This window comes from Colias eurytheme, chromosome 7 (assembly GCF_061535395.1).
Source record: "Colias eurytheme isolate Ceu_HAF_F1 chromosome 7, ilColEury1 Martin Lab GWU primary, whole genome shotgun sequence".
Lineage (NCBI taxonomy): Eukaryota > Metazoa > Arthropoda > Insecta > Lepidoptera > Pieridae > Colias > Colias eurytheme.
Genome location: NC_142986.1, coordinates 7,934,209 through 7,958,307, shown reverse-complemented (window position 1 = coordinate 7,958,307; position 24,099 = coordinate 7,934,209). Strand labels below are relative to the sequence as shown.

The window sequence follows — 24,099 nt, the reverse complement described above, 5'->3', positions numbered from 1 at the left end:
AAACTGAACATAAATTACTGTCGTATTTGGTTAATCTCAAAGCGACCAATTAGTTAGGTTGAGTTTATAATTTAAAAAATAGAAACAAGCTGAAAATAACATCAAGACATTGCACTGCAAAAATAGTCCTTAATTAAACGGAATTTTACTTAAAATAAACTTCAATATTCACTTATTTCTTAACAATTTCATAAGTACCTACAATCTCAATAGCGATTGGCATTTCTATCTTACAAGCATTAAATAGGAATGACTGGCGAACCATGGACGGCTTTTAATTAAGAATAAATACTTAACATAATCATAAGTCTATAAGGCACTATGTTTTATCTTTATTAGTATCGATCACAATATCCGTTAGACTGCCGCGTCTAGAAGGTTCCTCGTGACTTTCTTTGCGGCTTCTTGAGTACATTCTAGGTATAGGACCAGACCTAGATTCACTAGGGGCTGGCGAATATCTCCTAGCTCTAGGCTGATAATCCTCAGTTTCACTATACGGTGGAGGTGGATGCGTTAACATAGACATCCTATTCTCTCTTTGGGAAGCTGCTGTTATTTGCAATTCAGCTCCTGCTACCACAGTAGCTAATGTAGGCGTAAATTGTGGTGCCGCAAGTCTTGCACTAACTCGTCTACGTCTTGGTCCAATTTGTTCTTCCAAATCCCTATTTGGAATTGAAGGAAGGTTATGATCAGGTCGGAGTGAACCACGACGTCTAGGATCACCCAATGGTTCGACTGTACTTTGTGCGTTTGCCGTTTCCAAAACAGCCAAAGCACGTAACAAATCAGCCACACTTGTATTTTCTAATACTTCAACTTGCTCATTTTCTGGTAACGTTGAAATGTTCACGTCCGGGTCGAACAAACTTGGGCGACCTCGTTTTGTTCTATTTCTATAATTCTCTAAATCACTCGCGAACTGATTGCCCATATAACTGGATGCGTCACCGGCGAAACAACTTTTACGGCCACGTTTTGTCTGGTTCTGATATTGCCTAATACTACTTTCTAAATCACTAGTACATTCTTCGGGAGAGCTAATTTTACGACTTTTGCCAAACGATGGGAATAGACTGCTACGTCCGTGTTTCGTTTTTTCCTTATAATTGACCAATTCGTCTGAACTTTCTGGGAGATTTTCTTCGTCGTTTTTCTTTGATTTGCCAAATGTTGGGAATAAGCTTGTGCGTCCTCTGCGGGTGCGATTTTGGTATCTTTCAATTTCATCTTCATCCATTGTATCTTCATCGTTACTAGTATGTGCACTGAAATCAAAAGTGGGGAATATGCTATGTCTTCCACGTTTCGTTTTTTCTTTATAACGGTTTGCTTCTTCGTTTTCATCTTCACTAAAGTTGAAGGTCGGGAATATGCTGTGTCGTTTTGGTCTCTGTTGATATGATGTTCTTGTTGCTGTATCTTCGTCCTCTGAGAAATCAAATGTCGGGAAAATACTATGTCGGCCCCGTTTTGTTTTATCTGTGTACTTATCTAGGTCGTTCCTTTCTTCGTCACTAAGGCCGTAGGAAAGTGGGAATATATTCGACGATTTCTGACTATCTTTAGAATTATCCGTAGATACTTGAGCTGCACTAACCCTGCCTCTCATTGTGTTCTTTATATATTCGGCTGGACTCTCGCCAGAACTTGGTTTTCTAAATAGTCTCGCGAACAAGCTCTTCGGTTGCATGTCTTCAGCGGGTTGTATTGTTGTAGGGAGTGATAATTTTCCACTGCGTATATTTGCTTCTTTTCTATACTTTTCAGCTGTATCACCATTAGTCCAAGTGTAATCGTGATTGAACTTGGATACAGATTCTTTTCTATAATTAGGTACGGCTACACTTAAAGCACGTGTTCTCTTAGAATTTAATATGTCATTTCCTATACTAAATACTGGAGGTTTTTCACTTGCTAAAATCTGTTCATCGTCAAATATATTGATACCTCTATTTTCTTGTACTTGGTTGAATCCACCCAATACATTAACTACTCTAGCTAATAATTCGGCTGGTTTTACAATGGCTGACGCTGTGAATGTTTTTTCTTTATCAATACCAAGTAGATCAGTATCTGATTGAATCCTTAACATATCTTTCGCAGTAAGGTAAATATTTTCTGAATTGGCTCTTTTCCTTTTTACAATTGGTCCTCTTGGTTCAACGTCGTAAGTTAAAATGGGACAACTTACACTGCGATGAATGTGTGGTTTCGATTCAACGTAAACAGGCTGAAAGATAAAGATGTTTATTATTATTTTTATGTTTATTAAAAAATATATGGGTTGTATAAGTGTAATTTTCAGATATATCACAAAAATAATTTTAAACAGAGTATCGCTTAGTTTTTAAACCAGTAGCAGTTTTTGTAATTTTACTTGAATAATAACAATAAGGTAAATTCATGTCGATATTATTAACATAATATTTTGAATATAATACCAACTTACCTTCAATTTTATTAAATTAGCTTCATTTATTATCTTCCTTATTATCGCTATATCTCTTGTGAATCCTTGCAGAATTTTACTTTGCGTAGTTTTCAATTGGCAAGCGAATTTTTGCTCCAATCTGTGAACTCTTTCTGATCTCATACCGCTTGTGATAAATCCGAGTAACATCACTATGTAACCGAGGCCAAAGGTGATCCAAACAATAAGAAATATCTGGTAGGTAAGGAAATAGCCATATTTGAAGCCATTGTTGACGGTACCTGAAATCGAAATAAAATTAGGTAAGTACTTAAGTTATTTTGAGAAGTATATCAATATTTTTTTTATTTGAATGAAAGTAATAATTTATTAATGTTATCTTGAAATGAATAAACTTATTGCTTTTACCAACGTGTTTTATTACATACGGAAATAAACAACAACAGTTTCCAAACTAATGATTTTTTTTAGAAAATCGTGGTCAAATGATCACTACCTGTGGATAATACTTTACAACATCTCAAACATATATTAAGTTAACATTGTATTTCAATTTGTTTCCATTTGAAACTGAATATTCCACTATAAACATAAACTCAATGGAAATATACAAAATAAACAACAAATTATCAAATACGTACCAGCAACCAAATCACCAAAACCAATAGTAGTTAACGTAACAAAGGCATAATAAACCCCCGCTACGAAGTCCCAGCCCTCAAAAACAACAAAGATACAAGCTGGCAAGAATATAAAGAAGAGAAACCCCGGGACCAGGTATAGGAATATCTGACCAAGCATGCCGAGGTTCATGAAGAAGTAGTCGAGCTTGTCTGCTCGCTTTTCATTGCGCTTTTTGTACTTGCGGTACACAGATATTAGCTGAAAAAAAAAGGTTAGGAATAAAATAATTTGATAAATAAAAAGTTTAGTACTGGCTAATTACCCGGTTTCGTCTGGTGTGACAAGAGATAAAAGTTAGTCGGAAAAGATGTAACTTTTTAACGGTAAAATAATTTAAAAATCGTAACATTGTAGTGATGGTAGTTTATTCATTACCTACAGGTACAAAAATCGACTTTATAATATTAGGGTGTATATAATATGATATTTTAATATTTTATGAATATAGATCGATAATGTTTTTGGTATTATACCTTAATAATAATGATCTTTTGGGTATTAATCCTAAGGAATATCTCGATTAACATTAAGTCCTCGGGCTACTATCCTACTAGTAAAATATTACCGTCAATAGTTTTATATTTGTCTGTAAATTATTTAAGCATTAATATCAATTGTTCATTCTGAGCAATATTTCTTTTAGATTTTAGAAGCAATATTTCTTTTAGTCTAAAAATAAAGTTTATCTGAAGCTACAAATGGAAATCAAAGGTCTTTGTTTCATCCTTTTGTTTCTGGTTGCCCGCAGGCTTCTATAATTTTCCGTCAATCATTTCAATAAACAGTAATTACTATTTAAATGAGGATAAATATCTATGAAATTATTGATTGGCGTTATTCAAATATAATTTCTGTCGGTATTCTTGGAATTTTCAAGATACAATAAGATTAAAATATGCTGTTACATTCCAATCTCTGCGGATATTTATTTGTTCACTTTGAGTAGTAATAAGCAATATGTTAATGAAACACTATTTTAAATGAGTCAAAGTAATTTACAGCTGACGTAATAGTATTCAATATCGCTTTGTCCAATATTAAATTCGCCATTTACTTTGGACATAGCAGTCTCAGAAAACATTTAAAATTGCTTTTCAATAGTCCATTGCAATGCAATTTATCAATGCAGAGATTGCGTGCACAGCTAGGGTATACGAATGTAAAACACATAGGTTTTCACATTAAAAGAGGTAATCTAAGATAAAATGTCTTACCTGTAGACCAAAGTATTCACCAAGATTGGCAAGCAAGATACCGTTGATGGGGATGCCAAATAATCCATAGAATATCATCAGTATTCTTGATAAATGGGTAGTTGGAGCTAAGTTACCATATCCTGAAATGTACAGTTTTTAAATTAATTACATATTTACTTGATACATTTTATTTTTTAATGTTATTACCTAATACCAATTTTTACAATGTCACGTCGTCATAATATCTCGAGTAAATTTTCTTTAGACTGTTACTGATTTGCTTCAGTTAATAATAAATTATTAAAAACAACTCCAGTGTGGAGAAATGACAAATCTTCATAGGTTGTCTACTGTGCCATCACTTTTCCACATTGGGAAAAATACTGGCAAGATAACATTGTAGCCCGCAGCAAGAGCGAAAGCTTATTTAAATTAAAACAAAACAAAATAGATTGAATATAATTTTTCTACAACAACATTGTCTCCGAATAACCTTTACTCACAACCGAATTCCGAATTGCCTCACAACTCCCTAATTCACATACCGACAGACCCTCTATCTAAATTGAGTGAGGTTATAAAACTGATATTATTTAATAGATAAACATTGCAATTGTGTACCTTACCTATAGTACTAACGACGGTGTAAGAGAAGAAAAACGAATGATAGAAGTCCCACTTATACGGAGGTTCCTCATCCTCTGTAGTGAAGTTATACATGGATTTGCCACAATAGTCAGAAAGTTTGCGCAGGATACTGTCTTGCTTGTGAGGATCGTTTGGAATGTAGTTTTCGTAAAGGAGATCTGAAATTGAGAAATAAAATTATAAATGAGTTATGAGAGCTCTGTATTTATTGAAATAAGTGATTACAAATTATCTGAGATATTTTGGCGCAATCGAATTTCTTCTACTCTTTTGGGTTTATATGTCTACAGTCCAAAGGTACCTTCTCTATTTCTTCTGATCTTTAAAAATTTCTCATTTATAAAGCATTTGATTGTAAATCTGCCAAATATCATTGTAAAAATTGTCGCCATCAATTAGGCATTCTCATTCAAGTTTTTCCCGAAATATATTCTCAGTGTTATTAGAGGTATATTGTGTTTAGAAAAACCGGTGTTACTACGTGACAGAAATACCTAATTATACATAATCTGTTCTAATCTTAATCATTTATAATTAAAAGAGCAATTCGAAGGATTAGGTTCAGCGCCTTAGGAACATGAGAGATAAACGATGTTTATATTGAAATAAAAGTTATTATATTGTTGGCAGTTGAATGTTAAACATACATAATACATAATATATTATAACTAGCGACCCGCCCCGGCTTCGCACGGGTGCAATGCTGATACTAAATACACTACAGAAAAATTGTGAACGTTGTATAGGTATAAAAATATAGCGGCCCGCTCCGGCCTCCGGCATCGCACGGGTATAAAATACATAGCCGGGCGGCCGCAAACGCTACCCTGCAATTTTTAAATCTGTAATATCTTCGAAAATATTCACTTAAATCATACGGTGTAAAGGGCCATATAGATCTATATTAAATGAACAATGTATCCATGGTATTTAATTGGTTAAGGATTAATGCTGTATTGGTTAAAATCGCTTCGAAAATTAGCCATTATTTGTCGTAAAAAGTAAATGACAAAAAAAAGTTATTGTGGGTTATCCATAAGAGATAGACATATACCATCGCGGACTTTTCTGTAGACCTTTTCAATGTGTATAATACTTAGTACATTATTTTGATAAAACTCGTAGGGTTCAGCCTGCGTTTGCAATGTAAGCGGAATAAATGTAATTTTTTACGACATCACATTAGAAACCTCAAAAATAACAGTACTTCTCCACTACTTAATGGATCTTATTATACATATAAACCTTCCTCTTGAATCACTCTATCTATTAAAAAAAAACCGCATCAAAATCCGTTGCGTAGTTTCAAAGATTTAAGCGTACAAAGGGACATACGGACATAGGGACATAGGGACAGGGAAAGCGACTTTGTTTTATACTATGTAGTGATGATAGTGAAGACGCATCTTTATCACGTGACAATTAAGATAAACACTTCATCTTGAGCCAATCTGAAATTAGAGATTTAAAGATTATGTACCTACATTAAAAACATTGATAGAGCAGAGGTCAACAAATGCTTTATTTATCGATGTTATTATATGATGCTATTATATTAAATTATTTTATTTTGTTTGTAACTGTTGGTTAGTAATGATTAATCTGTAGAGTCGATTTCATTCTATTTAATTTTAAATTAGTCTTAAGTGTAAATAAATAATTATATGTTTGAGTTGGCGATTGGCGACATTGTTTCATAATTTTAATTGATTGTCTCACGACAATCTCATTAGTGACCGTGTAATTGAAAAGTCATGCAAAAACTGTACTTATAGATAAAGAGTGGTCTATTTCAATAATTAGGTGCAGGACTTTTTGTATTGGACAGTTTTCTGCTCGGCTCAACACTGATTAGGTAATTAACTTTTTCTTACTTCACCATTATTGTGACATTATTGCCAGTATTGTCACAAAATGTGAGAGTAAATTGCGATAAAAGTTTGGTATGTTTACTACTGGTAAGGTAACACTGTACCCAGAAATGGTTTGAATCGTGATGACATCAAAAAGGCTGATTAAAGATTGTTTGTATGCACTGTATGTTATGTTATAATAAATAATTCATTCGATGGGTTTTTGTATTCCCATGTTTCGATTTCTATATTTTAGCAGATATCCTCTATTGAGCATCAGCTACTGGTACCTATTGTAAACGATTTTTCCTTTATACTCGACACGGCGAAGCATGGTCCCTATGACACTGACAGTTATTCTCAAGATACCACATACCACCTTGTAATGGCGTTACCATTAAATTAGAAACGTATTGGAGGCGTCAAAAAATCGCATTTATTAATTTTTACGTAGCTTTATGCCACTACAACTTTGGAGTTATAACAATTATTCTTAACGTTTACGAGAAATTATTTCAATCTGACTTTACGTTGACGTCCTGCAAAACTTATTAACTTACATCCTTTGTATTAATTATCGACTAGACTTATCGATACTTTGATAAACAAATGTCGATAATGGAAATGAGCAAACCAAAAAATCAAACCAAATACATAGTGAGACTATACTTGAAAAATATACATTTACCTATGATAACAAAAGTTTTTCAGACAAATTAAATGCAGACATCCATTTTCATGATAGAATATACACTAGTGAATACGTGTTTAACGGGTTAAAAATTACGAAAAAATGATAAGGTGCATTTTTATTTTTTGAAAAATTTACGTTTTACTTACCTACTTACCTAATCTATGCTAAAAAACTTAAATTAATACAACAGCAGCATAATAGACGATAACATTTTTAGGTATAGTTAGGGAGCCAGGTGCAAATTGGGTTCATTATTTCCTCTCAAGAGATAATTCGTCAGAAGCATCAGAGTATAGTATTATAAAGCCTCGTGAACGTCAGCTGGCGCTCGGTTGGGGGGGTGAGCGGTTGTAGCCTCCCACGCACGTAGGAAAAAAAAATACATTCATTCATTTCCTCTCAGCTAAAAATTTGTCAAATTGTAGCTAACCCAATATCTCAACGAAAAAAAAAAATCAGCTGGTTACAGCATGGTGTATTATACGTCAGCTGGTGGCTCGAACATGAAAAAAAAAATATTATTTTCCGTGATTTCCTCTCAAACAAAAATTTACCTGATGATAGCTTATATGTAACTGTGGATAAATATATAAGTCAGCTGGCTGTATCTTGGTGGAAAAACCGTCAGCTGATACTTTGAAACTTATTACATAGGAGTTAGACAGAAGCATCTATTGCCAATTTATATGCATCAGCTGACTAGATTTTCCTCAACTTATTGCTAGCTGATTCTTTTATTTATCGCATCAATATATTTTTAACACTCTCACTCACAAATTTTCATCTGAGAGGAAATGACGATATCTTTAATTATTCGACATTACGCTTCAATATAAGAGTTGAGTTGAAATAAACATTCAGTATCAATATTTTTGAAACGAATAAGTATGTACTTAATCAAATAATTTTATATATTTAAATAATTAAATAATCAATTAGCAATAAATGAACTAGTTACTCGATAAAAAAAACAATATAATAAACTCTGCTCTTTTACGCATATCCAATTGGTTCACTGCTAATAATTTATTATTAAATGCAAAAAAAAAAAACAAATTGTGTAGAATTTATCCTTCCAAATGTAAAAAAGGTGAAAAGGGATATTATTTTAAACGGGGAGGTATTATACCCTGTGGATTCCACTGTTTTTCTTGTGATTGGTTTGACACTAGATGAGAAGCTACAATGGGGGGCCCATGTTGCCACCACCGCTGCTAAGCTTAGTTCAGCTGCATATGCAGTTCGAAGAATAAGGCATCTCACCGATGAAGACATGGCTAGATTGGTTTATTTTAGCTACTTTCATAGCATTATGTCCTATGGAATTCTGCTATGGGGCAGGGCTGCAGATATAGAAACTATATTTATATTACAGAAAAGAGCCATACGCTCTATATATTATAATTTACGTGCTAGGGACTCACTAAGAGATCTCTTTAAGAATACTGGTATCCTCACTGTACCATCACAGTATATATTTAATAATATTTTATATGTACACAAAAACGCAGACTTACACACAAGAGTAGGAGATAAGACACCGTTATGGCACAAGGAACAGAAATAAAATTGAAATGCCATTTTACCGGTTAGCTAAAGTTAAAAATTAATTTATGGGCCAAGGTATACTTTTTTACAACAGAATTCCTCATAGTATTAAAGAGTTTAGTAGTGCTAAATTTAAAAATTATGTAAAAAACGTATGAGTTCAGAGAGCCTATTACAGCATTAAGGAATATATGGAAGATAAAAACCCATGGAGGGTTGTCAGAGCGAAAACGAATAAATCTCATTATAATTTTTTATCAAGTTTATATAATAAATATTATTTATCGAGTAACTAGTTCATTTATTGCTAATTGATTATTTAATTATTTAAATATATAAAATTATTTGATTACATATACTTATTCGTTTCAAAAATATTGATACTGAATGTTTATTTCAACTCAACTCTTATATTGAAGCGTAATGTCGAATAATTAAACTCAAACTCAAACTCAAACATTTATTTATTCAATTAGACTTCTTCCAGAAGCACTTTTGAATCGTCATTACATTCTTTAAATTTACCACCGATTCGGAAAGCAGTATCTATGGAGAAGAACCGGCAAGAAACTCCATAAAGATATCGTCATTTCCTCTCAGATGAAAATTTGTGAGTGAGAGTGTTAAAAATATATTGATGCGATAAATAAAAGAATCAGCTAGCAATAAGTTGAGGAAAATCTAGTCAGCTGATGCATATAAATTGGCAATAGATGCTTCTGTCTAACTCCTATGTAATAAGTTTCAAAGTATCAGCTGACGGTTTTTCCACCAAGATACAGCCAGCTGACTTATATATTTATCCACAGTTACATATAAGCTATCATCAGGTAAATTTTTGTTTGAGAGGAAATCACGGAAAATAATATTTTTTTTTTCATGTTCGAGCCACCAGCTGACGTATAATACACCATGCTGTAACCAGCTGATTATTTTTTTTCGTTGAGATATTGGGTTAGCTACAATTTGACAAATTTTTAGCTGAGAGGAAATGAATGCATGTATTTTTTTTTCCTACGTGCGTGGGAGGCTACAGCCGCTCATCCCCCCAACCGAGCTCCAGCTGACGTTCACGAGGCTTTATAATACTATACTCTGATGCATTTTACTAATTACCGCTTGAGAGGAACTTGGTCATAAAATCTGCTTCTGGCTCCCTAACCAGTAAAAATGCAGTTTATAATATTTGTACCTAAAAGCATGTGTACCGACGTGGCTGAATGCAAGCCACGTCTTTGCTTATAAAATAGTAAAGTATCGATACGACCCATCATACGAGCAATCACTTTTTTAATTTATAAAAAAAACTCCTTGTACTTACTAATGAGTAGATAGTTCTTGAACTAAACATTGTTTTGTCTATATTTTATGCTCGTACACGCTTTTAATTGGACGTAAATAGTACAGTTAGTATCGATGGCATTACCGCTGCCGACAAGTCGACAATTCATTACCATAACTTTGACTGTATATGGTGTTTGTATCCTGCTGTCAGCCGCTTAGCAAATTTACTCGAGGTAATCGATAAATGAGATAGTTCAATCGATTATAAATAAACGTTAGGTACCGATCTTTGGTACATACATTCTTAACATTATTGTGGATTTTTCTAAATACAGTCTTGTTAAGTTAACTGAAATATTGCCCCTTTGTAACGTTTGAAATAAAATTATATAAAAATAATATGAACGAACAGAAAATCGAAAGTGATAAGTTGCTTTTCTATCAATCTCTTGGACTACATTTATTATACTTTTCTTTCCTTTTTCTTTTTCGTGTCACTCTTGACATAGCGGTCGTGGCCAGTGGTACCAAGGATAGATGGAATCCGCTTCTCGAATCACGATCTTCCTTTTATTTTCTTTTATGGGCATATCTAATAAAAAGCTGAAAATTATTAGATATGATTCTCATTTTTTATATAATCCTTATATGATTAAAAAACAAAATAATATATCTGGTTTTGTCCGTGCAAAGTTTAAAAACTGACCTACATACTATATACTTATAGTAAGTAACATGCATAGATCCTGTAAATATTTTCGCTTAACTATATAAGTTCTACAAATTGATTCCTTTGTAATATGAATCGATAAATCAATGTGATTTATCATGATAATTCTCGTTAAATCTCATTTACTTATGTAAATGATTGAGTGATGCCTGAATTAACAGCCAATTTATTTGATGCAAACCAGTGAAGATAATCGTATAATATTATAATTTAAACATATATAAGTTAATTATAAATGCCCCATTACATTTACAGTGAGAAAACTAAACCTCTTGATTATGACTAGGCACATGAAAAAAAATGTCACCTAAGAATTCAAAGTTTCGTAAAAGCTTCACTTGAATTTTAAACCTTACGCCATATTATTTCCCTTTGGAAAAAGTATTATGTAGAATCTCTATTCTACAATATATTAATATTCCATGCACTATACGCAATAAAGACAGTAGGTTTACTTGCGGTCACGGAAATCATTAGTGGTTTTTTCATATCAAACGCAACCTATTCAATAGTTCAACTTGAAAGGGAGGAGTGGCGCATTGTCAACTGATTATCATTAAATGTACATAAAATCGATTTACGGTAATCGATTGAATCGATCTATTATGATGCTGAAGGTCGGAGTCACTGTCAAGATCAGTATGAAGGATGTTTTGATTGTGGGTGAGTAACCTATGGCTTATAGAGCACTTTTCTGATGTATATGCGCTTTATATTCATGGACAAATGGCATTTTTTTAATATAAGACAAAAATATAACCTCCTGTTAAAACAGTTTTTTTTAATTTTCATAAGAACACTACGAATGATATATTTTTGCGAATTTATTAACGTTCAAGTATGCTGTATGACTTTAGGATAACAATATTTTTCAGGACTAACTTAACTTATTCATATAGAAAGGAAATAGTAATCGTGAATTAAATAACAAAAGCTTATCTATTGGAACAAAAGTTTGTCTTTTTCATTAAACTTTGTTATCTTGTGTTTTCTGAAAAGTGGTCAAAAATCAACACGTTTCGCAAAATTTTCTCCAAGATGTTGTTCACTTATTCGACGATTTACCTAACCAAAGGTATAAGCCCTTTAGAATATATTGTCGTACAATTTGTCAACTGTATGAACTTTATTTGCAAGCCATACGATGTATTTGTAGGTAGCTGTAGGTATTTAAAATTAGCAAGTGCGGTACGTCACGTACCTTTGCGTGTTTATGAGACATGAAAGATACTTCGTGTAAGTGAAATGTAAATTTTTTTAACAGATAAAATCTTCTATTTAATAAAAATGAATCGCCAAATGTGTTGCTAAGGACAAAACTCGAGATTGGCTGTGATTTCGTAAATTCTTTTTTTATAAATTCCTTGAAGTACGAGGATAGTTCTTATGTAGAGAAAACGTAAACCACGGGCGAAGCCGAGGCGGACCGCTAGTGTTTTAATAAAATCAATTTCATACGTAAAATATCATCGATTTTAAGGATGACACGACTCTACTTACACTTCTTACTTGAGGTTCTGAATTCGAAACATATTTTTTTATTTTTCAAATATCGTATAATAATATAATATTATGTGGGGAATTGTATTGTGTAGAGTTCAAAATTGGTCTTGTAATTTTAAAGAAACCGGTACGCAGTCGTAACAATTGTGAAAATGGTGTTGACATGAAATATTTGTACATAAATTGTTTTATTCCTTTAAATTAACTGCATTATTAAAGATACAATAGTGACAGGTGCAATTATAAAACTTATTTGTCGGAAGTAGTATTTAAACCGACGATATCGTGACGGGAAAAATATTTATTTGTTAACATGAATATTACAAATAAATCTAATGCCACTGCGAGTCTAATTAAACACCTAATTTTCAAATCACGAAGTCGCTTGGAGGACGGCGCTGTTTGCACTGTGTATAAAAGTTCCGATGTACTGTATACATAATTTTTAGTATCGTTTATTGAAAATGCAATGAAATTAGAGAAAAGTATATTTTTTTTATGTAGGACTGTGCATATCGTATCATGCAACTGTCCTATCTTCAAATATGTTAAAAAGGTAGGTATCTAAATAGACCCTATAATTTCCCATAAGCATTTTTTGGACAATAACTAATTAAATACTCTTATCTACTTGTGATTTTAAACTAAGATGTTGATAATTTAATTAAAAAAAATCTCCTATCTGTACATACATTAATACCAGACACAAACTTATAGGTACCAACGTCGGAAAAGCGCTCAATAAACTATCTCTATCGTCGGTTACTGACCCACCACAGAATGAAGTTGAAATAATATACCACTAATTAACTACATTTAACATTTGGTTTTTTTTTTGGTCATTAAAGTGTCATCATTTTCAGTCTATTAATATCATTTATTCCATTTTAATGAGTCTTATTCAATTGGAGTTCGGTTTGGTCATTGGTATCATTCAATAATTATACCGGCAACTTTTATATTTACCTTTATCAAATATCCTATTAACTACCAACAAATACATTATATTTTTTTATAATATTCAATTCTTTTGTTATTTTTACTCCAAAATTTTCTCATTTTTTATTGCTTGGTTTTCACTTCACGATTCGTGATATCAGGCAATAATAGTAGTTCACATAACAGAACGAGAAGTCATTCTTTCGGATTTTTAAACTATACCTATTGCATATTAATTGTAAATCGAATCACGGTATTTACGTGACAATAGACGCATCAGAGCAAAGGGGATCCCTTCCTCAATCGATCAAACATTCAGAAGTCGCCGAACTACGTCCCATGTCCTCACAGTTTTCCTTAATATATATGAAGAGACATCTCTAGAATGTTAATGTTTTCTAGAAATTTCCGCGTATAAGCAGTCCTTCGCTTTGCGAAAATGAAAATAAGGCAATTTTCCTGATGTTCTCACGATTAGCTTAAGGATGTAGATGAAAAACAAATGCGTATTTATTAGTCTAGGAGAGTAAAAGATCCGATAGATGCGTTTTTTATTCACGTTGTTTCAATAAAAGTCGACAAACTCAGATATAAATCTTTTTGATAGGATAGTTGAGAATTGCTTATTTGTTTACCTTAACAGTTAAACTGGTTCCGTATTTGCATTGAATGTCCACAATTAACTACCAATCAACACTATATTAGTACCAGAGATAATACAATCAATCATAGGAACATATAGAACTTGCTTTGTAATTTAAAAGAGTATCTTATTAAGTTTTAGCATCTAAATGAATAAATGTCGTAAGTATGGAATAAGCCTCTTATTTTTATATTTTTGACGCACCATTGGTCATTTTTGTTAATTAATATTTTGTAAGGCTTCGGGAGAGAAGCTGTGTGCAAGTACAGCTTGAAGTCAAGTCCAAAAAGGGGTATATAAAAAACTCTATAAAATTATACCATTTCAATCAAAAAACAATACGCTCGCAGTGAATAATGATGAAAAATATGATTATACACTTCGCAAGTTATACCGATGAGAAATCAATGCAAATTTATTCTAATTGTTAGTTGTTTTTTAATGATCAAGAAGCAATTTACAGTATTTCTTTCATAATAATATTACATCCAAATACTCATCGTTACTTGTTTATTGTATAGGAAATAAAGGTTCGCTGACAATTCAATACTTTTCCGTAAACTTATGAAATTGTAGAATATTTCCATGTTGTTATATTCCTCTGTGAATAACTGATGTTAGGGATGGTCGTGGTCATGATTTATTCATAATTTATATATAAGGATACCATTACCTATCTTACTTATGCTTCGAAATCATCATAGCAGACATATTTTACGAATATAATACTTATTTGATTTTATTGAAGATTAAAATTACACATATAAATAATTTTAAATTTATCGTAGGTATACCTAATTTAAATTTGAAAACATATAGTTTATTATTTATCATATAACGTTTAAATAATGCAACCTTATAATTGGTTAATTAGCTCAAAATATAGTTAAAGGAATTAATAACATTATGTAGAAGTTACAAATTAAAAAGTGAAACGACATCATTTTTAAAATTTCTATTTTCTTCACGGAGTAGTAAATATACTTGTATATAAATAAACAAAGAGTGACGTTCGTTGGAATGCTTATAAGGAGTAGAATAATTATTATAAACGACAATAATTATGTGAACGATCCCCTTTATTCCGCTCGCGTTAAATTTTATTACTGTAAAGATAAGCTTTTGTTTCGAGGAATACAGAATATGTTCCTTAATGTCTAAATATTATGTTCTTTTCATTCTTAATTAGTTATATTATATTGAGGTAGTGATTAGCTTATATGGCTTGAGCATGTGAGTTTTAGATTTTTAGTAAGACTGGAGCCGTATTATGGCCTCTTATTTCCAGACAGTTTACGCCGTGAATTGAACTGCATTGTGATGATAATATGAATTTGCCAGTCAGCTCAATTTACGGCGTAAACTGTCTGGAAATAAGAAGTCATACAGCCCCAGATGTTTTTCTTAAAAATATGTCAGATCGCCAGAGCTTAAATTTTTCATTTAAATTGCATAGGGTATTCAGGTATGCTTGTGATCTATCATCTAGAATATATTTGTAGTAAACTTTGGCTGACATGGTAATTGGTAGGAATGTGATCAGTAATCAGTTTATTTTGTATAAATTAATAACTAACACACTTTATATTTGTTGAGTCCTGATTAACATTGACTTTAGAGATAGTATCTTTCTTAGTAAATACCTTATGGATAAATAATCAGTTTTATTGGATTTGTTTGCTGAAATCTGACGTACAATGAAACCCGTGTATTATGTGTCTAAAAATATAATCTGTAATCATTGTATTTAATGATGATAGATTGCAATACATATTATAATATTATAGTGTCTGATGCTGTAAAACGTAGTAGTAGCATGGACTAATAAATTTGTCTATGGTAGTACCTACCTATTACACATTTTTGGCTTTTAAGCGACTTAATGAAATGAAAAGGACATTCGTTTTTAAAAGAAAACTTTGTACGATTTTAAATTATATCTTCTATACCTACTACTATTCAAACATTTTAACTAACGTTTGGTTAGCAAGAAATAGGTGCGACATAGGAGTGAAAACTGAAAACATATACAATACGTAATACATTCTGAATGAAAATATAATGCATAAAATATGAATATCAAAACAAAACTCCAAAAGAATAAACAGCGTTTCATTTCACTGTTTATGAAATTTTATTAGTGGCAGTTAACGTGCTGTTTACGTATCATTTAAACTTTAATTGTTCTTTATTATTTCCTTTAGCTCTACATTATATTTTTAAATTATGACCTTTATGAATAATATGAAAAATTACAAACAAACTGAAGGAAACAGTGTAAAATTGTATTTTCCATTTCAGAAGGACATAAAACCCCAATAAATTTAAAAAATTATTATTATGCCTATCTGCTACGTCCTACACGTCTGAAAATATTTTCATATTTTCGCAACCAAAACAAAACTTTAGTAATTCAAAAATTGAGAAAAATAGTTTACTCTATATAGATCAGTCAGAATCGACATTGAAAATCGAGAATTTAACAATAATTCCAAAAGTTTTCAAACTTCGGTCAAGTAAATGGTACATTGGGACGACAATAAATCTCATTTTGCAACCTTGTCCGCAGTCCGGAACATTGTTAAAATTGCAATTAAATTATTTTTTTGCTGTATGGTCGTGAAAAAAATTCCAAAAGTTCTGCAAACTTGGGGAAGTTTTCGATATAATATTTCATATCACGTATTAAATTTGCAATCAATCTAAGTGTACGGAACATTGTTAAAATTGCAATTAAATTATTTTTTGCTGTATGGTCATGAAAAAAATTCCAAAAGTTCTGCAAACTTAACACAGATATCGGAAATATATACCGAACGGTTGTATAAATTTGCAACCTTTTTCGTTGACCGGAACATGTTTATTTATAATTATTTTTAATTCGTGGTCATTTTTTCGAGTAAGGTGGTCTCGGAATAATTACAAAAGTTTTGGAACTTGGTTGCAAACTTCGAAAACATCTATTCTGGTGCATTTACAAATTTGCAACCTCATTCAGTTTAATAAAAAAAAAAACATTAATATTCAATATTAAAAGATGTTCCGTACACTGAGATTGGTTGCAAATTTAATACGTGATATGAAATATTATATCGAAAACTTCCCCAAGTTTGCAGAACTTTTGGAATTTTTTTCAGGACCATACAGCAAAAAATAATTTAATTGCAGTTCCGGACTGCGGACAAGGTTGCAAAATGGGATTTATTGTCGTCCCAATGTACCATTCACTTGACCGAAGTTTGATAACTTTTGGAATTATTGTGAATTGAATGTCTAGACTGACTGGAGTAATATAAAAGCTTAAAATTAGGATACAACAAAAAAATATCGCATTAAAAGCGATACCTTAAAAAGTATTAAACGCGATTCAATTTATTTCAATAAAGAAAATATTTATATATGCCAACAACAAACAAACAAACAAACAAACAAACAAACAAACAAACAACAACAAACAAACAAACAAAAATACTTTATTGTGCACTAGGACATAAAAATTACAAAATCAAATGTATAAAAGAAAGAGACACAGTTGAGCACAACAGGCGGTCTTATCGCTAAGACAGCGATCTCTTCCAGACAACCTGGTGGTCAAGGAGAAACAGTGGAAGTAAAAGTTAATGGGCAAGAGGTGCGTTTATAGTTTAGAGCACATAAATAAAATACACATATATCCATATTATATACATACAAATACATACACATACAAACATATACATATATACATACACATACAAACATAAACATACATACATACACATAAATATACATATACATACATACACATAAATATACATATACGTACATACACATACATATACATACATACAGAAAGAAATGAGCTATTTACTAGTCGAAAAGCAGACACATACGGAGACAGCATCAATACAAAGATATTTAACACTAAACAGGTAGATCTAAATTCATTACTTGGACAGGTAAAATCGCTTCAGCAGTGTTTTGAATGTGAGTAGAGATTGAGCTTCTCTTATGTCTAATGGTAGATCGTTCCATAGTCTGATGGCACGCACAGTAAAGGAAGAATTATATATATGATTTACATGACCCGGTACGACCAGACGAGACTTGTTTGATGATCGAATCGGGTGGATATTAGACACAAGGAACTCAAATCTCTCTTTTAAATATTGCGGTGTTTTCGGATCAAACAGAACACAGTACAGGAGGTGAAGGATATGAGTATTTCGGCGAAGACGAATGGGAAGCCATTTGAGCTTAGTACGAAATTCGGAGACATGATCGTATTTGCGCAAGCCAAACACAAATCTTATGCAAAAATTTTGAAGGCGCTCAAGGCAGTCAAGGTGGTATTCATAGAGGTCAGGATAGCACGCGTCGGCATAATCTATTATAGGTAAAAGGAGTGTTTGAACGAGCGCAATTTTAGTTGGTATCGGCAGAAAGTTGCGTAGCCGGCGAATGGAACTAGCAGCAGCGAAAACCTTTTTACGCACTTCCTTTATTTGATAACTCCAAGTTAGGCATGAATCTATCCAAATTCCTAAGCACTTAATTTCGTTGCTATATGGTATTGCAACGCCATCAACTACTACTTTCGGCAGTGAAGTCCAATCTATCCTGGATACGAAATATTTCGTACCACAAACAATAATTTGTGTCTTATTAGGATTCACGTTTAAGCCATGATTAAAACTCCATCTAACAATAGTGGAAATGTCATTGTTCATTGTTGTCACAGCATTCGGCAAATCATTGATCTCTGCGTGGCAATAAATTTGAAAGTCGTCTGCATACATATGATAGAGAGAAGTGATGTTTAGGGATATAGAATTTATAAATATACTAAAAAGAAGAGGGGAAAGCACACCACCTTGTGGAACACCAGCAGTAACATTAGCCCAAGAAGAAAGAGAATTATCGACTTGGATGCGTTGCTGACGTCCCTGTAGATAACTACGAAACCAATCAATATCTGTTGGAGATATGTTAAGAGAACGTAACATGCTAAGAAGGATGTCATGGTCAACTGTATTAAACGCATTACTAAAATCCAGAGATGTTAGCAACGTTAGTTGTTTCTGATCCATGTGTAAGCGAATGTCGTCAGTGACTTTAACAAGAGCAGTAACCGTGCTATGACCGGGACGGAAGCCGGATTGGAAAGGATTCAAAAGATCATATTTATTAAGGAAGGCACTTAACTGCTGTTGCACTAAGCGCTCCAGGACTTTAGAAAGGAAAGGAAGGATGGAAATAGGTCGATAGTCGGAAAACGAGGCAGGTTTTGAAAGTTTTGGAAGAGGAATAATGTGTGCATTTTTCCATGCACTGGGAAATGTATGTGAACTAACGGAGAAATTTAGGATATGAGTTATTACAGGAAGAATGATATCAAGGATTGGGATGATCATATTACGGCTAATGCAGTCACTGCCAACTGCTTTAGAAGTTATAGATAGTACGTTCTTCTTAACATCACAATCAGAAAATTGATTAAAAATGAACGGAGGATGTGTAGGATTAGGATTTGTGGAAATTTTATGTAAGGTTCGCTTTTTAACATCAGCATCGAAGTTTTGCACATGAGATGAGAAATGCGTATTCAGGCCATCCAAATTTACGCTTGACGATATGGAATTATGAGAGGATTTACCAATACCAAGGGATTTAAGGAATTTCCAACCGCCAACTAGCGGTCCGCCCCGGCTTCGCCCGTGGTACCTTCATGTTTAAACTATCATATCTCTCAAGTTGGATCGAACTGCACATGGTGTGCGAATTTTATTATTATCGGTTAAGTGGTTTAGGAGTCCATTGAGGACAAACATTGTGACACGAGATTTATATATATTAAGATTATGTTTTGATTTAACCACGTGTAATGATCCTAAGCATTCTTCGATACGGATTGACCTTAAAGAGCCTAGATTGTATCTATAATTGTCTAAGTCTATTTTCTCATTGCCTGTAAGTGTTTACGCTTATATGTTTTTTTTTATTGACGGCCGTGGAAAAGTATAACAATGCATTGGAATCATGAGTGAAGAGTTTTGTCCGAGAAATGAAGATCAATGTGAAGATATTGGAGGTCAATTGATTTCTTTTGTTTAGATTATTAGATATTAAACATAATATAGAGAATAAATATACCTAGTTGTAGAGTGGTTACTTATAATAATAAGGCTAATTAAATCATAGCATTATTTTTAGCTTTAAATAGCAGAAAATGAAGTACATTAGTATTTTCTTAAGAATATTTAGATTTGATTTAAATTCATAGAGTAAATATTGAAAGATTTTCTACTATAACGATAACCACATGTGTAGAATGATAAGCCATATTATATTGCATAATAATGGTCCGGGAGCCAGCAGCAGATTTTATGACCAAGTTCCTCTCAAGCGGTAATTAGTAAAATGCATCAAAGTATAGTATTATGAAGCCTCGTGAACGTCAGCTGGAGCTCGGTTGGGGGGAAGAGCGGTTGTAGCCTCCCGTATCAGCTGACGGTTTTTCCACCAAGATACAGCCAGCTGACATATATATTTATCCACAGTTACATATAAGCTATCATCAGGTAAATTTTTGTTTGAGAGGAAATAACGGAAAATAAATTTTTCTTTAAATTTAACTTTCATGTTCGAGACACCAGCTGACGTATAATACACCATGTTGTAACCAGCTGACTATTTTTTTTCGTTGAGATATTGGGTTAGCTACAATTTGACAAATTTTTAGCTGAGAGGAAATGAATGAATGAATGTATTTTTTTTCCTATGTGCGTGGGAGGCTACAACCGCTCACCCCCCCAACCGAGCGCCAGCTGACGTTCACGAGGCTTTATAATACTATACTCTCATGCGTCTGACGAATTATCTCTTGAGAGGAAATAGTTAACCAAATTTGCACCTGGCTCCCTAACCAAAAGAAATAATCATTAAAGAACATGACACAAAACAAAAATATATAATATAGGGAGGTAGGTACTATTTAGTTTGGCTTTATCTGTGTCCCTATATGTAGAATTCATTTTTAATAATAAAATACTGCATTATATAAGGTGTCAAACTATTACCTTAGTATATAGAATTGAAAGTATTATTTAAGTAGGTATATAAAAAAATGTTAAGTAAATATCTGTAAAATTTCATTTTAGACAGAGGCAATGTTTATTAGTTTAATCTTGTTTTTGTTTGTTAAACATTGCTATTGATACTAGAACTATTAATTGTTATTGAGTGCAGTCGAGTTGCATCACTATGTCGACAGTCCTTTAAGTGGATTGATAAAGTATACGCAACTGAAGTATAAGAGCCGATTAAATAGTAGAGCCACTAGATAATATTTATTATATATAATTAAGTAATAAAAATATATATGTAATATCTAGTCATTTTATAAGATAAAATTAATTCAACTTACTATTTGTTCCAGTTGTATTGGAAATTTAAAAATAACATCAAATTAGTGAACGTTGGTTCAAAATACGGTAAAATATTATTCTTATTAGAATTTAATATATTTCTCAATTTGGATGAACTTCAATTAATTCGTGACAAACATTGCACCACAACATTTTTTAATTCGATTTTAATACACATAAATAAAAATAATAATTTAATTTTTATTCGAAATAATATTTTTTATGACGTATTTATTGTTATTTTTTGTATTTTCTTTTAACTCATTTCAGTTTAGACGAAGTTAGTTTATTGTTGGATTGATGAACTTATGTAACTGAAATATATCGTACCTATATTGAAAATGAAATACGTGAACAGCTAATTGATTCTTAGTTCATTCTTAGTTCTATTGTGGTCTAATAATAATAATCAATTAATAAACAATTACTAAACAAATTAAGTAAATAATTTACAGAATATCTGTATAATTTATATAAATACGTATCGATACATTTTTAAATTAGTCAGTTTGTATGATAGAGCACCTACTGTGATTATGTACCTATATGAAAATATTTACAGTATCCACTATCTTTTGCTGTAACTTTGCGCAGTGCGGTTTAATTAAAATTAAATATTCGCCAACTCTTTCTCCACTTGTAGTGTGTATTAGGAACTGCATTTATTCACTTATCTGATTACAAGGCTACAGCATAGCATACCATAACAATTTGTATAAAACAACCATTTCAAAAAGTCATCGAATCTTGTCTTAATATATTCGTTTTTAGTCTCTACAGCGGATACTAAATAAGTAAAAATTGTATGTTTGATTATGCATGAACTTGAAAATATAGAAATTAAAAGGATGTATTATAATTTTTATAGCAGCTGCAGCGGGTCACACTTCCTGTATATTATTTCTATTTGCAACTTACTTTGGATCTCAAGTCTTTCCAGTTTTTCTTCGGCTCTTTGAGCCAGCTCCAAGGGGCTTTCTATGTGATAAAATATACTCGCTCCGACCAGCAAATACACTATATGGAGTGCTAACATGCACGCGAGTTGCTTTTTGGACATCATCTTGACTAGTTTTAATTTTAAATCCTATAAATCACAGTTTTGAACGAGCGTTACACACGATAATCACAGAATACAAGTTGTCCACATCGTCCTCGCAAATAAAATATAATGCATTCGTAAGTTCAAATTTTTCGTGTCCGTAAAATTAGCGCTCTCATTTTGGACGTAGGCCGTTTCGTAGCACATGATACCGGAGTGATCATTGAACGCGGGCACACTCAGATCGATCGTAATCCATTATTCGATTAGGAAAATCGATGTCACTTTTAATTGCACGACGTTCGACTAAAGCGGTCGATGCGACTGAATGATTTTACCGGCGCGCGCGCTTTCAAATCGCGGCGGCGGACGCTTCCTTTTTTTATACGGACAGATCTAAATGTTTGACTGGCAAGTCGCATTAACTCGTCGTAAAGGATAATATGTAAGGTTATTGCCAGCATTATACATGTATAGGTGAGCGTAATTATAAAACTAACGCGTACCAACGAAAGATTTCCGTTTACGACGGAAGATTAAAAGGATTCTGGGCCTGATAATGGTCGTCTCGCAGCGTTACATCATTAATGTGAAAGTGAATACTTCCAAAATGTTTTAACATCGTTTGACGTAATTAAGAGCAATTAATTCATTAAGCTTGTTACTATTTATATGAACCGAATGATAAAAACATGAGTAACTAAGTATTTAATGGAAAAGTGTAAATAAAGATTGAAATATTTGAAAATTACATGCTTTGATTTGCTAGTCTTTAACTTTCGCAATGATCATCCAAAAAAGTAATAACTAAAATAAATAATTAAAAATATTCAATTAGGTAGCTATGTATTCCCAAAACGCGATTATGGATTGTCGAGTGCGCGCATTGCATTGCATCTAGTCTTGTTATAATATTTTTGATAGTGATCTTCACGATATGACTAAGCGTTTGTAATTGAAGCAGTAATAAATAATCGATTTAAATTCAAAACGCATTATAGTAGCCACAGAATATCTATCGATATAAACATAAACTAGTAGATAGTTAGATACCTACTTACTAATACGTCTTATGTACGGGTTAAATTACAAAAAAAATATGCTTTCTTTAAATTTTGATATCTACTGCAATTTATTATAATACCTACCATGTCAATTATAAGTACTTTAATAGAGTAGCTAGGCATTGTTTTGCCAAATGAAACGAATGGGATAAAAAAAATTATGTGAAAATACCTGAAAAATGTAGTTAGGTAGGTACCCAATTACCTAATTGAAGCAAATACTTACCTAAATATCTACTTATATAAATAACATTTTAAAATGAGATACTTAAAATATATAAGATTTGACGAGATATAAGAATCTGAAATTTATAATGATTTAAATTGTGAGGAATTAACAATTCAACTCAAGCCCTCATTTACGTGTTTCCAAAAGGCTACGCGTACTACGACACGTAATAATGAGTCACAAAATGGTTTTATTACGC

At 32.2% G+C, this 24,099-nt stretch overlaps 1 protein-coding gene across 1 annotated transcript; it reads right to left on the bottom strand.

Moving 5' to 3' along the window:
* Positions 1-242: 242 nt before the first annotated feature.
* On the bottom strand, positions 243-22,918 carry Ork1 (open rectifier K[+] channel 1). Its single transcript, XM_090103555.1, has 6 exons — positions 22,484-22,918; positions 4,944-5,123; positions 4,336-4,457; positions 3,079-3,319; positions 2,456-2,718; positions 243-2,236 (listed from the first exon to the last, which is right to left on the bottom strand). The coding sequence occupies exons 1-6, from the start codon at positions 22,626-22,628 to the stop codon at positions 320-322; spliced, it is 2,868 nt and encodes a 955-aa protein (XP_089959681.1). The 5' UTR covers positions 22,629-22,918; the 3' UTR covers positions 243-319.
* Between the last annotated feature and the right edge of the window lie 1,181 nt (positions 22,919-24,099).